The sequence below is a fragment of the Lutra lutra genome, chromosome 7, assembly GCF_902655055.1.
Source record: "Lutra lutra chromosome 7, mLutLut1.2, whole genome shotgun sequence".
NCBI lineage: Eukaryota > Metazoa > Chordata > Mammalia > Carnivora > Mustelidae > Lutra > Lutra lutra.
The window spans coordinates 69,279,775-69,295,076 of NC_062284.1; the positions used below are offsets into that span (position 1 = coordinate 69,279,775).

Genomic DNA, 15,302 nt, shown 5'->3' on the forward strand with positions numbered 1-15,302 from the left:
TTTGTTCCTGGGTCCTACAGGATTGTAACCATCAGAGACAGTTCCTGGCCTGCTATCGCCCCCAGGGCACTGGACAGACAGATGGCATAATGAGACACACGCCCAGTCTTTCTGTGAAAGAGGCCTATTTGCTTGTCCTGGGGCTTCATGAAGCCTGAGGAGAAGGCTTTAGGTTTGGCACACAAATAGGATCCAGCAGAGGTGCCGTCCAGGCCCTGGGCTGGTAGATGACATCTTTGTGTTCTCCCTCTGCCTTGCTACAACTTACTGCTGTCTCTCAGAGGGAGCTTCTACATTCGTCTGGGGCCCTGATTTCCCCAACTGTTGCCCAAGGAACACCTCCAGATTGTCCGGCCTTTGGTGGCCAGCAAGCCTTTATGCATGTGGTCCCACGGAACTGTAGGTATGTACTGTCATACTTTAAAAGCTGCTGCCCGAGGGTCTGGCTTCCAGTATGCCTAAATCTAGCTGCTGACCAAGATCCTCCCCTTTGGGACATTTAACACTGTCAACCACTGGGAACCATCAAATATCAAATAGGCTGCTTGGACAATCACAAAGAGTTGAAAGACAAAAGCTAGGGCATGGTCGAACAATAAGGTTCCTGCGCTGTATACAGCCATTTCTTCAAGGCTACAGGAGGTGGCTATTGCTTCTATTGTACAGAAACCAACACAGGAAGTTAAGCAAAATAAAAGAGAAATATGTCTTAAAAGAACAAGATAACCCCAGAAAAGACCTTAATGAAACAGAGGTAAGTAATTTACCTTAACAAGAGTTTAAAGTATCGGTCATAAACATGCTCACCAAACTCAGGAACTGAATGAATGAACACAGTGAGAACTTCAACAGACAGAAAATAGAAGTAGCAAACAGAAGTCATAGAGGTGAAGAACACTGTAACTGAACTGAAAAATATAGGAGGGGTTCAACAGCGACTAGCTGAGGCAGAAAAAAGGGTCAGTTAACTTAAAGACACGGCAGTGGAATTCACCCAGTCAGAGCAACAACAACAAAAATAAATGAAATTTTAAAATGAAGAGAGCTAAGGGACTTATGGCATAACACTGAACATCTAACATTTGCATGATAGGGGTTCCAGAAGGAAGAGGGAGATAAAGGGGGAGAAAACTTATTTGAAGAAATAATGACTGAAAAATTTTCTAACTTGGGGAAAGAAACAGACAATCCAGGTCCAGAGATTTCCAAAGAGACCCATACAAACACACATTATAATTAAAATGTCAAAAGTGGGGACACCTGGATGGCTCAGTTGGTCAAAAGTCCAACTTTTGATTTCAGCTCAGGTCATGATCTCAGTGTCCTGAGACAGAGCCCCACGTTGGGTCTGTACTATATTGGTGCTGGACATTGAGCCGCTTAAGATTCTCTTACTCCTGGGCACCTGGGTGGCTCAGTGGGTTAAGCCTCTGCCTTCAGCTCAGGTCATGATCTCAGGGTCCTGGGTTCTAGCCCCACATCGGGCTCTCTGTTCAGCAGGGAGCCTGCTTCCCCCTCTCTCTGCCTGCCTCTCTGTCTACTTGTGATCTCTCTGTCAAATAAATAAATAAGTAAATTAAAAAAAAAAATTCTCTGGGGCACCTGGGTGGCTCAGTGGGTTAAAGCCTCTGCTTTCGGCTCAGGTCATGATCCCAGGGTCCTGGGATTGAGCCCCGCATCGGGCTCTCTGCTCGGCAGGGAGCCTGCTTCCTCCTCTCTCTCTCTGCTGCCTCTCTGCCTACTTGTGATCTCTGTCTGTCAAATGAAATGAATAAAATCTTAAAAAAAAAAAAAAAAGTGAAAGATAAGGAGAGAATCTTAAAAACAGCATGAGAAAACAGCTTGTTGTATACAAGGGACCCCAATAAGATTATCAGCTGATTCCATCATGATCTAGCAGTTGATTCTAAATTCTAAATCTATTTCTCTTTTGAAACCAATTTTTGGCCCCTCAGTTAATAATAATTTAAACACCAAAAAGATCACAAATTTATAGGAGGCTTGGGGTGACTCTTTTTACAAATGTCTATCTTCTCATAATGTAGATAATTACATACTTTTTCTTTTTTAAACAAATTCAGCTTTCTGTCTCTTGGATTTTCTTTTTTTTTTTTTTTTAAAGATTTTATTTATTTATTTGTCAGAGAGAGAGAGCACAGGCAGACAGAGTGTCAGAGGGAGAAGCAGGCTCCCCGCAGAGCAAGGAGCCCGATGCGGGACTCGATCCCAAGACGCTGGGATCATGACCTGAGCCGAAGGCAGCCATTTAACCAACTGAGCCACCCAGGCGTCCCTGTCTCTTGGACTTTCTTAAAGAAGAAACACGTAATGAGAAATATAAACAGTGAAATACAAGGGAGGCGTCTCCTGTGTCATTTTGGAATCCACAGTAGAGTCTATATTTGATATGACAGAGAAGAGGACATCACTTTAGATCTCCAGGAGGGAAGTGAGAGAAGGAAAAGCTCCTATGAGGTCAGGATAAATGAGAAAGAGGGGGAATGTCAAGGCTTGAAATAAAAAGAAAAAAAAAAAAAAGAAGGATTATTTTTTAAAGGTTGAAGTTCTGGTTCTGAGATGTGAAAGAGGTTAAAGAATGGGAGTAACATTTTATAATGTGTTAATTCAACAAGCTGAAAATGGCAAACGAGACTTGGGTGCATCAGAGGACCCTGGGGAAGCATACTGGGTTCTGGTGGGATCCCTGCCATCTGCTGTGCACCCCACTGGACCTCCAGGTTCTAAAGACTGTTTACACTGAGATCCTGAACAGAAACCGGAGAATGGCTTGGTGCTTGGGACTGTTTGACGTTGTGGGAAGTTCTTGGTGATTTGGTCTGAATTATATCCATGCTTTCTTTCCTTCAGGGAATCCTCAATAGTGATGGTTGACTTAGAGCCAAAGGGGACTCCCCCAACCCAGCCAGAGTTTCCTTAGGACTAGAAGCACACAGGCAGTGACTCTGGGACTATTCTGTGTGGAATGTCAGGGAACTTTGGCCATAGAACGGCTCACGAATATTCAACATAGAGCTATCCATACTAACTTCTGCTGCCCCCACAGGCCAACTTGCAAATGCCCCAGATCTGAAATAGCCAGTAAGTGGAGGGAAAGTAACGAAGCTGTGGACAGAACATTTTATTCTTTCGTTATTCTACTGTTTGAAGTCAACACAGAAAGTTCCAGGCTATATATTTTGCTTAAAAAAAAAGAGAATATAGGTGAAACGAGGGAAAGGTGAGAGTAGATATTCAAGTAGATAATGCTTCAGTTTTCTTTAAATTTATGCTGTTTTAAATAGTATTTTACTTACCACCACTGCACAGAGGTTATATTTAGGGTGTTTCCGAAAAACTGGACAAATATAAGGGGTAAGGTCCAAGTTAGTGAGTGGGTAATGAATATCTGTTCTCAGTTTCCTTTTCATTGTACCCAGAATGTCAAATCTGGAGAGAGAATAAATGTGCAAAATATAAAGTTAAGTTTGTAAATCATTTGTGAATGAAGTCTACATACCTTGGTAAATTCCAACTACAGTTAGAAGTAATTTCTTGGAAAGCTAATTTGGCACAGACCTGTACCTACATTTCTTTCTTATCTATGTGTATTTATAATGTGCAACTCCACAGTGTCACTGGAAATCAAACTGTTTGTGCCAGGGCTGTGAGTCCGGGGGTGAGATGGTGCAGAGTCCAGCACAAAAGAAGACACGGACAAAGCCAGGCTTGGCATCAGGGAGTAGGAATCACATTGACTGACTCCATTTTTAACATGTTGTTATCTCAGCAGTGTCCTGTTTCCCAGCTCTGAGGTTTCAATATATCTTTAATAAGATAAAATTTTCTGAAAACCTTGTCACATTCTCTATTTGCTATGTAGATCAACAGCTCCCAAATATGAACTCATAGTAGACTCCCTAGAGCTTTTTATTTTTTTTTAAGATTTTATTTATTTATTTGACAGAGAGAGATCACAAGTAGACAGAGAGGCAGGCAGAGAGAGAGAGAGAGAGAGAGGGAAGCAGGCTCCCCGCCGAGCAGAGAGCCTGATGCAGGACTCGATCCCAGGACCCTGAGACCATGACCCGAGCCGAAGGCAGCGGCCTAACCCACTGAGCCACCCAGGTGCCCCTCCCTAGAGCTTTTTAAAAAATAAATTTCGGTGGCACCTGGCTGGCTCAGTCAGCTAAGCATCCAGCTCTGGGTTGGCACAGCTCATGATCTCAGGGTTGGGGGGTGGAGCCCCACGTTGCACCCTGAGCTGGGCATGGAACCTACCTAAGATGCTCGCTTGCTCTCTCGCTCCTTTTCCCTCTGCCCCTCCCTCCCTCTAAATAAGTAAATAAGTAGGGAAGTAAATAAATAAGTAAGTAAATAAATAAAGTTTCTTTTGGAAAAATGACTGAATGGCTGATTTAGGTCTAGTGCAGGGAAATTAGTGTGTGAACCTGAGACAATCTCGTTCCAGAAAGCAAGAAAACTTGTTTGCAAAAACTAAGGGAATACCATCTGACCCAGCAATCCCATGCCTATGCATCACAGCAAATGAAATAAAGACTTACACCCACATAAAAACCTATATGCTAATGTTTACAGCAGCAGTGTTCATACCATCCACAAGTTGGAATCAACCCAAATGCTCATCAACTGATGAACGAATAAACAATTATGATATAAGGGGTGTCTGGCTGGCTCAGTTGGTACAACATGTGACTCCTGATGTCAGGGTCAAGAGTTCAAGCCCCACACTGGGCGTGAAGACTACTGAATTTAAAAAAAAAAAAAAAAGTGTGGTACATTCACAAAAGGGAATTCTACACAGCAATAAAAAGGAAAGAACCACTAACTTTTGCCACTAATGAATTAATCTCAGAAACACTATGGTAAGAGAAAGAAGTTTAAGTCAAAAAAAAAAAAAGAGGGGCGCCTGGGTGGCTCAGTGGGTTAAGCCGCTGCCTTCGGCTCAGGTCATGATCTCGGAGTCCTGGGATCGAGTCCCGCATCGGGCTCTCTGCTCAGCAGGGAGCCTGCTTCCTCCTGTCTCTCTGCCTGCTTGTGATCTCTCTCTGTCAAATAAATAAATAAAATCTTTAAAAAAAAAAAAAAAGAGAGAGAGAGAGAGAGAGTGAGAAGTAAACCACACAAACATATGGTATAACATAGGGCATTCTGGAAAAGGTAAAACTATAGAGATGGAAATCAGATCAGACTTTTCCAGGGGCTGAGGGTGGGAGAAGGGGTGGATTATGAAAAAACATGAGAAACTTTTTGGGGTGATGGACATAGTCTGTATGTTGGCTCTGATGGTTATAGGACTGCATGGATTTGTTACAGTTCACAGAACTGTATGCCTAAGGAGGATACATTTTATACTTGCAATTATACTTTAACAAACATATACTAATTGATGGGCTCAGAGGAACAGACTTGAAGGAGTTCCCACAGGCCAGTTTTGAACAATTTAAACATTAAGAATGATGATAGTAATGGATATTAAGCACATTAAGTTTAAAAATATCCGAGAGTCCAGAGTCACCCTGATTACAGAGGGGAAACTCTACCTTTCTGAATGATGGGATCTTTTTATTTTTTTAATAAAGATTTTATTTATTTGTCAGAGAGAGAGGGAGAGAGAGCAAGCACAGGCCGACAGAATGGCAGGCAGAGGCAGAGGGAGAAGCAGGCTCACCGCCGAGCAAGGAGCCCGATTGGGACTCGATCCCAGGATGCTGGGATCATGACCCGAGCCAAAGGCAGCTGCTCAACCAACTGAGCCACCCAGGCGATCCTGAATGATGGGATCTTAGAGTCACTACCTTAACTCAGGGTCAAACTTAACATCACCAATAGTGAGACAAAACTTTTACAATGTGCCTCCTGATATAATGTGGTGACAAATACAGAACATCCCCTCAGATGGATTCTTGCTACAAAAATGAAAAAGGTTTGGAAGTAGGGGTAATTTTTGCACAACATTGTGAATGTAATGAATGCCAATGAATTATACACTTAAAATAGCTGAGGGTTTGAAAATGGCAGGAAGGGGTCACAACACAAAGAACTTGGGCAGCCTCTGGCTGGAAAGGGAAGGCATCAGATTCTTCTCTAGAACCCCTAGAAAGGAATGCAGCCCTACAGACTCTTTGAGTTTAGCCTTGTGAGACCCACGTTAGACTTCTAACTACCAAAAAAGAACTTACACAATTCATCCAAAAAACAAATAATCCCAGGGCCCTGGCTGGCTCAGTCAGTAGAGCGTGGGACTCTTGGTCTCAGGGTACAGTTTACTTAAAAAGAAACAAAACAAAACAAAACCCAATTAGAAAAGGGCAGAGGACCTGAATAAACATTTGTCCAAAGCAGACATCCAGACAGCCAACAGACACGTGACAAGATGCTCAGCATCACTCATCAAGGAAATGCAAATCAGAACCACAGTGAGCTATCATCTCACACCTGTCAGAATGGTTAAAATTAAAAAGATAAGAAATAACAAGTGTTGGTGAAGATGTGGAGAAAAACCCTCGTGCACCATTGGTGGGAATGCAAACTAGAGCAGTCCCTGGGGAAAACTGTATGGAGTTTCCTCAAAAAATTAAAAATAGAATTACCATATGAACCAGTAATTCCACTACTGGGTATTTTCTCAAAGAAAACAAAAATACTAGGGACGCCTGGGTGGCTCAGTGGGTTAAGCCGCCGCCTTTGGCTCAGGTCATGATCCCGAGGTCATGGGATCGAGTCCCGCATCGGGCTCCTTGCTCGGCAGGGAACCTGCTTCTCCCTCTGCCTCTGCCTGCCTCGCTGCCTGCTTGTGTGTACTCACTTGCTTTCTCTCTCTCTCTCTCTCTCTCTGGCAAATAAATAAAAAAAAAATCTTTAAAAAAAAGAAAAAAGAAAACAAAAACACTAATTCGAAAAGATACATGTACCCCTATATTTATTGCAGCATTATTTACAGTAGCCAAGATATGGAAGCAACATGAGTGTCTATAAATAGATGAGCGACTAAAGACAATGTGGTGTATATATACAGTGGAATATTACCCAACCATAAAAAAGAATGAAATTTTGTCATTTGCAACACGATGGATCTAAAGGGTGTAAATCTAAGTAAAATCAGTCAGAGAAAGACAAATACCATATAATTTCCACCCCATGTGGAATTTAAGATACAAAACAAATGAACAAAGGACAAACACATACACACACAAAAACAGATTCAAATACAAAACTAATGGTTACCAGAAGAGGGGAGGGGAGGGGATGGGTGAAACAGGTGAGGGGGGATTAGGAGCACACTTATTGTGATGGGCACTGAGTATAGAATTGCTGAATCACTATTTTATACCCGGAACTAATATAACACTGTTCGAGTTCAATAAAAAAAGTTAAAATGGCAGATTTTATGTTACATATATTTTATCACAGATTTTTAAAAATTAGTGTAATAAACTGAAAGCCACTGAATTATACACTTTACTTATTTTTATTTATTTATTTGAGAGAGAGAGAGCATGAACAAGCTGTAGGGGCAGAGGGAGAGAGTATCTCAAGCACTCAGAGCCTAACACAGGGCTCAATCTCATGATCCTGAGATCACAGCCTGAGCTGAAACTAACAGTCAGACACTTAACCGACTGAACCACCCAGGCACCCCTGAATTATACACTTTAAATGGATGAACTGCATGATATGTGATATTTTGATAAAGGTTTAAAAAAATTTTTCACAAAATGCCAAAATCCATACCTTTTTAAGTGAAAGATAATTATTTTTGGTGCTTTGGAGATACTGGCTTTTACAGCTGTTTCTTGCTTGGTTTCACAGAAGGAACAGTGAATTTGGTTATTCCAGGCCAGTGTGTCTTGCTGAAAAAAACTCTGGAGACAGTCCTGTGGAGGAAAAACGCATTTGGTGACTACATTGGATCAAGGGCAGCCTGGGCTCTCTGTTTACAACTTTGCAACAACTGCGGAAAAGTGATCCTCAGCGCTTTCCTCAAAGTCAACATACCCAGGAGATCCCAGCATCACTAGTGGCAGCCTGCACAGCTGTAAAGTCTACCTGATGAAGGAGGGGCTTCTTTCTCCTTCAGTTACTGAAATGGATCCAAGTGCCCATCTCACTTCCAATCTCTGGGTCAGCATTTTAATCTTTCTGGTTTATTTCAGAACAATATTGACGGTGCAGTTTCCACTAACCAAGTCAGGCAGCTGTTTTATGTTATGTGTCTCATCACAGAAGGGATCCAGAGACTGAAAAAAGACCATATGCAGTGTTTTGGCGGCTGACCCTTAATAAAGACAGTGGAATGGACAGAATTTGATCCTGTGCACACAGGAGCCACCCTGAGTGCAGCCAGACCCGTCGGCTCTGCCAGCCACTAACCTAACGAGGACGATGAGCACAGATCATGTGTTCAGTATACATGTTAGTCTCTTTGGAATTTGTTTCCAGTCATCTTTAGCAATTTATTCTGAGAACAAAGCCCACTTCTAAATAAGTAGTAGGATTCTATTCTCCAATTCTAGTATGTGAAAACTTTTTGCAGTAGATGTGCTTTCATAATTTAGGTAGAAAAATCAAATGGGTATTATTCTGCAAGGAAACTTATTACTCTCTGCCTTCTACAACCACCCCGATTTACAGATTAATCTTAGGTATGACGGTGAATAAAATTAAAGAGGTAAGTTCCCTATATGCACCAAGCCATCTCAGTAGACTGAATAAAGCCCACCTGTCATTTCACTTTTACAGTGAGGCTGTTTTAATGAGTACATTTAGAAATACCACCGAATTCTGGGAGTGCAAGCTGGTGCAGCCACTCTGGAAAACAGTATGGAGGTTCCTCAAAAAGTTGAAAATAGGGGCACCTGGGTGGCTCAGTGGGTTAAAGCCTCTGCCTTCGGCTCAGGTCATGATCCCAGGGTCCTGGAATCAAGCTCCGTGTCGGGCTCTCTGCTCCGCAGGAAGCCTGCTTCCTCCCCTCTCTGCCTGTCTCTCTGCCTACTTGTGATCTCTGTCAAATAAATAAGATCTTAAAAAAAAAAAAAAGTTGAAAATAGAGCTACCCTATGACCCAGCAATCGCACTACTGGGTATTACCCCAAAGTTAAAAATGTAGTGATCTGAAGGGTCATGTGCACCCATATGTTGATAGCAGCAATGTCCACAATAGCCAAACTATGGAAAGAACCTAGATGTCCATCAACAGATGAATGGATAAAGAAGATGTGATACACACACACACACACACACACACATATACATACACAATGGAATATCATTCAGCCATCAAAATATGAAATATCATTCAGCCATCAAAATATGAAATCATGCTATTTGCAACAATGTGGATGGAACTAGAGGGTGTTATGCTAAGTGAAGTCAATTAGAGAAAGACAATTATCATATGATCTCACTGATAGGAGGAATTTGAGAAACAAGACAGAGGATCATGGGGGAAGGGAGGGAAAAATGAAACAAGATGAAACCAGAGAAGGAGAGGAACCATAAGAGACTCTTAATCTCAGGAAACAAACTGAGGGTTGCTAGAGGGGAAGGGGCTGGGGAGGGATGGGATGGCTGGGTGATGGACATTGGGGAGGGTATGTGTTGTGGTGAGCACTGTGTATTGTGTAAGACTGGTGAATCACAGACCTGTACCCCCAGGGCAAATAATACATTATATGTTAATTTAAAAAAACTTGGAAAAAAAAGGATTACAACCAAATTCACAGTCACTTTCGGCTGTAAATGTTGTCCTCATGGGCTTCAATTTGCTTTAAGTGACAAAGCAGCACCCTCATAATACACAGTGTGGGGAACAGCCCTGAGAGGGAGCATCAAGGAGCAAGAATCACTCCCTACCTGAAGAGAGCACTCGTATTCAGATGGAATGGGGAGAGAGAGGATGGTGAAGACTTCATTCTTGTAGGTGCAGCTCTCACACTTCAAACACATGAAGCTGTAGTTGAGCTGCCCTTCAAACAGCTGTGTGATGATGGAGGACTCATTGGCAATCACCTTCCTGCAGCACCTTGGAATAGACCCTTTCTCGTATGATCTTCTCCGATGGTACTGAATCAAGGAACAAATTAGCCCCAAATCAACTCTTGGTTATCAAAAAAAGCTTTTGATGGAATGACTTGATATTTTTTTCTATCAGAATGATACATCGCTACCAGAAACCAGTTAGTTTTGGATTTAGATGATACATAGAGTCAGATCCTCTTAAGGATACATGTTAGGTGGGGTGCCTGGGTGACTCGGTAGGGTAAGTCTCCGACTCCTGCTTTCAGCTCAGGTCATGGTCTCAGGGTTGTGAGATCCAGCCCTGTGTGGAGCCCCCGCGAGGTTCCACAGTGGGCTCTGCATGGGGAAAAATATCCACATTCAGCGGGGAGTCCTTCAGATTCTCTCTCTGCCCCTCCCCTATCATGCTGTCTCTCTAAATAAATAAACCTTTCTTAAAAAGGTATATATTAGGGGGCACCTGGCTGGCTCAGTCATTAAGCGTCTACCTTCAGCTCAGATCATGGTCCCAGGGTTCTGGGATTGAGCCCCGCATCGGGTTCCGTGCTTGGCAGGAAACTTGCTTCTCCCTCTCCCATTCCCCCTGCTTGTGTTCCCTCTCTTCTGTGCCTGTCAAATAAATACATAAAACCTTTTAAAAAGGTATATATTAGGTTTGATTTCTGACAATTATTTTCCTCCTTCAGTGAAGCTGAGGATGACGACACACTCACCTGTGAAAACACATGTCCGAGCCCCAGAAGCCTCCATGGAGCCTGTGATAACATGGCATAGGCTCCTAGAGGAAGTTTTTCCTGGGAAGAGGCTGAGTAGGGTTCTGAGCTAGCTTTCGCTCATGCAGACTGGTGGAGGAGTGAAATGGAGGAAACTGTCCTCCTTCCAGCCCCTTCAGATTTGCCCTCTTTTACTTTTATTGTTAGAAAACACTTTTTAAAAAAAGCAAATCTTAAATTCTTAAGGCAGCCCAAGTTAGCTTTGCGAACTGATTTGAACTTCACTCACGTTGAAGGGTACCATTTCCGGGAGCGTAGCCTGACTTCTCAGTGTCTGAACGGCCTCACCAGACGGTCCACTTGGAAGACACGTTAGCCCACAGCCAGCTCTGCTTTGAGCCATGCACACTATCCCCACTTTGCCTTGCTGCTTTCGTCAGGCTCTACTGCCAAGGTCTTCCACCTGATGGGCCTCTGATGCGCCTAATTCCAGCTCTGGTCTTGGGAGTGAGAATGCTATTTATTTCAGATTGGCTGCAAATGAGGACCTACGTGTTTTTGCTGACCACCACCTTACCCCTTTGGCTAAAAAAAAAAAAAAAAAAAAAAAAGTGCTACCGTGAATATCTTAGTAGCAGTAAAAATGAAAAATGGAACTGAGGATTGCAGATGAGAATGATTAATGGTTATCGTTTGCGATCTTTTGCCAAAGCATTTCCTGGATGGGAAGTATGAGGTAAGCTAACATCAGCACAAGGGCACCGCATAAAACCAAGGACCTATCTTTGGAGGGTATGTGAACTCAGATCAAGGCTGAAGGCAATGAGTCTTACAAAGAAGAGTAAAACCCTTCGTAACTGGCCAGCTCATGTTTTATTAAATGGTGGTACATCCTGATCGGTGAAGAACTCCAGTTTGGAATGTTTGGCATGAAGATGAAACTTTGCAGTTTGGGTGTGTCCTTTGATACCCAGCTTCATATTTTCTTGGGTTTGTAGTTACCAAGAACATGTATTGTAAAGCTCTGTATGTTATATTGTAGTATGTTGTATATTGTAAAACTCTGTATATCTCACAAGGAATATATTTTTTTAAAAAATTGAGATTTTCACTTCAAAAAAAACTAGTGTGTGCAGATGTTATTTGCAAAGGGAACAGATTGGTGGTTCCCACACCTGTTGATCACTGGAAACACCACGTGAGCTTTCCCAAGGGACAGCCCAAGACATTCAAATTCAGTAACACCGAGTGAGGGGCTTAGGATGTGTGTGGTAAAACTCTTCCCAGGTGATTCTGATGATTATTTGGTAAACACAAAACAATTCAAATACTAACTTGAATGTGAGCCACAGTACTCCAGGACCTGTGCTTGGCAGAGAGGGGGCAATGTTGACAGGACAGATGAAAGAACGAAAAAACGAAAGTTGCTGATAGAGCTGAAGGGTCCCTCTTATTTCAAAGGCCATTAATTCTACATACCTTTTTCAGGGCTTCATGAAGTTCATTCAGGACATAAATCAAGAATTCCTGAGCATCTTGCTGTGTCTTCTTCATAAATGCTGGGTAGAGGTTGCCAAGAGCTGACCGAAATATTTCTGGTGAGACACATTCTGAATCTCCAAGCCACATGTCTGTCATCACATAGGCAAAAGCAGTGGCAACCTCACTGCACTCCCTTGGAAGAGGGACAGAGAATGTTTCCAGCTGATTCAATGACAGGAAGGCATCTAAAAACTCAAGCATGCGGCATCAGACCAAAAAAAAATTCCTTTCTTAGCTGAATTTCCCTTGTCATTACTCACCCCAGCAATGGTCTCCAGGGGCCTCTGGGGCTCTTGGTTAGCCCTGAGTAGGGACTTTTTTTTTTTTTTAAGATTTTTTATTTATTTATTCAACAGAGAGAGAGAGAGATCACAAGTAGGCAGAGAAGCAGGCAGAGAGAGAGAGGAGGAAGCAGGCTCCCCGATGTGCAGAGAGCCCGACGTGGAGCTCGATCCCAAGACCCTGAGATCATGACCTGAGCCGAAGGCAGAGGCTTAACCCACTGAGCCACCCAGGCGCCCCCTGAGTAGGGACTTTGGAGGGCTCCCTCTCTAACCTCACCTTGGGGGAGCAGGGAGTCGGGGTTGGGTGGCAGGGAACACAAATGGTCTTACTTTTGAAGAGCAGTAATGTACTTTCCCGAGAGAAAGTATTCCACCAGCGGCGAAATGCTGCCAAGACACTGTAAGATGGCGTTCATGTAGCACGTGTTGCCCAAGTTCCGCAGGCCGGTCACTCCCTGGAAATGGGGCTGGTTCTCCTCGGCCTCATTCACAGGGCAGTTGTCATAATGATCTGTGCACTCTGCACTGTGTGGCGCCATGTGGGAGGAAAGGAAAGCATCTTGAAGGACCACAATATGTACCCACGATTGTAAGGCCCTCTCAAGCCCATGCCACCTATAGTTCTCAGCGAGACTTCTGTTGAAGACATTCCTGACCAGGGACATAAGTATTCGAACCCAAATCTAAAATCCCATCACTTATTCTGGAACTCTGAACAGTGCCAGTGGCTGAAGAAGCAGAAGTAAAAATCTCTTCCTGAAACCACAGCCAGAGGACAGAAAATAGTGGCCTTTCAGAGACCTAGAATTGCTTGGCTAAAAATGCAGAATTTCCCTCTAACTACTAAAGTATTGGGGCACCTGGGTGGCTCGGTCTTCTTGATTTCAATTCAGGTCACTGTCTCAGGGTTGTGAGATTGAGCCCCCTGTGGGGCTCTGCACTCAGCAGGGACCCTGCTTCTCCCTCCCCCGCTGTCCCTCCCCCTGCTCACCCACACACTCTCTGCCTCACTCTAAAATAAATAAATAAATCTTAAATAAATCAATACCAAAGTATTTTTTTTTTCTGGGCAAGTAATTTAATTATTATTAGTAGTAACAATAATAGCAATAGTAGTTAATAATAACAAGAGCTATTATGGGTGGATTTTGCATTTTCCCATTTCCCATTTAATTCTTTCCACAATTTTATGGGGTGTGTATATTTGTTTTTAAATCCTGTTTTACAGAGCAGATACCACATTTAAATGGTTTAGTCATTTGCCTAAACACATATATATTATGTGTGGTGGTATGTGGAGAGAAGGAATATTCACCTACCTACCTATCAAGTTACTTGGATTTATGTATCGTACATTAACTCTGTGTGTGTGTGTGTGTGTGTGTGTGTGTGTACACATACACATATATGGTATATATACATATTGAGAGCATATGCACATTCTAAGAGCATATATACATCTATTAAGAAGGTGCAGATTATGTAGTTAATAAACAGGAACCTAAACCCATTTTTGACCAAGTGACTGATGTAGGATGTCCTCAACAGATAGCTGTGGAGTTAGAGAGTTCTTTGCAGGGGCCAGCCCTGTGCAGAGGAGAGAACGCCAGAGGCTCCCAGGGGGGGCCTCCTCTGTCCACACACAGCTTCCTTTTGTCCTTTAGCTATTGCTCAAGGCAGCCTGGTATCCTTTATGACTTTTCTTCCCATGTGCAGGATCTAAGACTGGGTCTCCATGAGACTGTTAGCTCACCTCAGCATCTCTATTTACAATTCTGCCAGTTTGAAATGTGTCCGCTATTACCAGATGGTCATTTTCATGTTTGTTTTCTGACGTCTTCAGAGGTCCTGCACAGTCCCTTGTTAGGGGTGTCTACTGCCTAAATATCAAAGAGCATCTTCCCTTCCTCTTGGGGGACCTCCACGGGGTCAAACCTGAGGGAACCCTTCCAAATGCAGCATGTACCCCCTGACTCCTTTGACATGGCATTCCGCGCCCCCCACCCCAGCCCCCGAGTTCTTGAGAAAGCTATAGTAGAGAGTGGCTCACAGGACGTAGTAGATGCCGAAGTCATCTGCAGGGAGGGGCCGCCGTGAAGTCATTGTAGTGAGACCACGGTGGACTTACACTTCTACTCAGGTGCTGCATTGAATCCTTTTAACTTCATTTCTTCAAGCCTGTTACTTTGGCTCTTTTTTGTTTGTAATCAACAATGTATGTGTTTCTCTCCCCTTGCAGGAGCTGCAGACTGATTTCTCTCTGAACTCTGGTACCTTCCAACTTGGATTTCCCACGCATCATAATAATTTCCATTCACCCTCAAAATTCTAGCATGTTGCCATGAGAGACCATTACTCAGATGCTTAAAAACTTTAAAAGTATTAGATATAGGGGCACCTGGGTGGCTCAGTTAGTTAGCGTCCAGCTCTTGGTTTCGGACCTGGAGGGGCACCTGAGTGGCTCAGCTGACTGACCATCTGGTTGAGGTCATGATCTCAGGGTTGTGAGATCGAGTTCTGCATCGGGCTCCGTGCTAGTGTGGAGGCTGCGTGCAGTTCTCTCTCTCCCTCTCCCCTCCTGCTCTCTCTCTCTCAAAAATAAATTAATAAACAAATAAATAAAATTTAAAAACTGGAGAAACAGGACAATTACATATAGTACCCAATGCTGAGTAGGATCCTGGATCAGGAAAAAAAAATTGCTATAAAAGGACATTATTGGGAC

General features: G+C 43.2%; 1 protein-coding gene across 2 annotated transcripts in view; it reads right to left on the reverse strand.

Moving 5' to 3' along the window:
- The window catches only part of USP50 (ubiquitin specific peptidase 50), a 35,353-nt gene extending 20,491 nt beyond the window's left edge, over positions 1-14,862 (reverse strand). Inside the window, exons 1-6 of one of the 2 annotated variants that reach the window (XM_047736882.1) lie at positions 14,628-14,862; positions 12,908-13,097; positions 12,231-12,426; positions 9,874-10,083; positions 7,753-7,895; positions 3,315-3,447 (exon numbers count right to left, since the gene is read on the reverse strand). In XM_047736882.1, coding sequence (XP_047592838.1) covers positions 3,315-3,447; positions 7,753-7,895; positions 9,874-10,083; positions 12,231-12,426; positions 12,908-12,993 — 768 coding nt within the window. In that variant the 5' untranslated portion in view covers positions 12,994-13,097; positions 14,628-14,862. Of the gene's footprint in view, positions 1-3,314; positions 3,448-7,752; positions 7,896-9,873; positions 10,084-12,230; positions 12,427-12,907; positions 13,103-14,627 lie in introns of both variants that reach the window. The other variant, XM_047736881.1, reaches the window with a different exon arrangement.
- Positions 14,863-15,302: the final 440 nt, after the last annotated feature.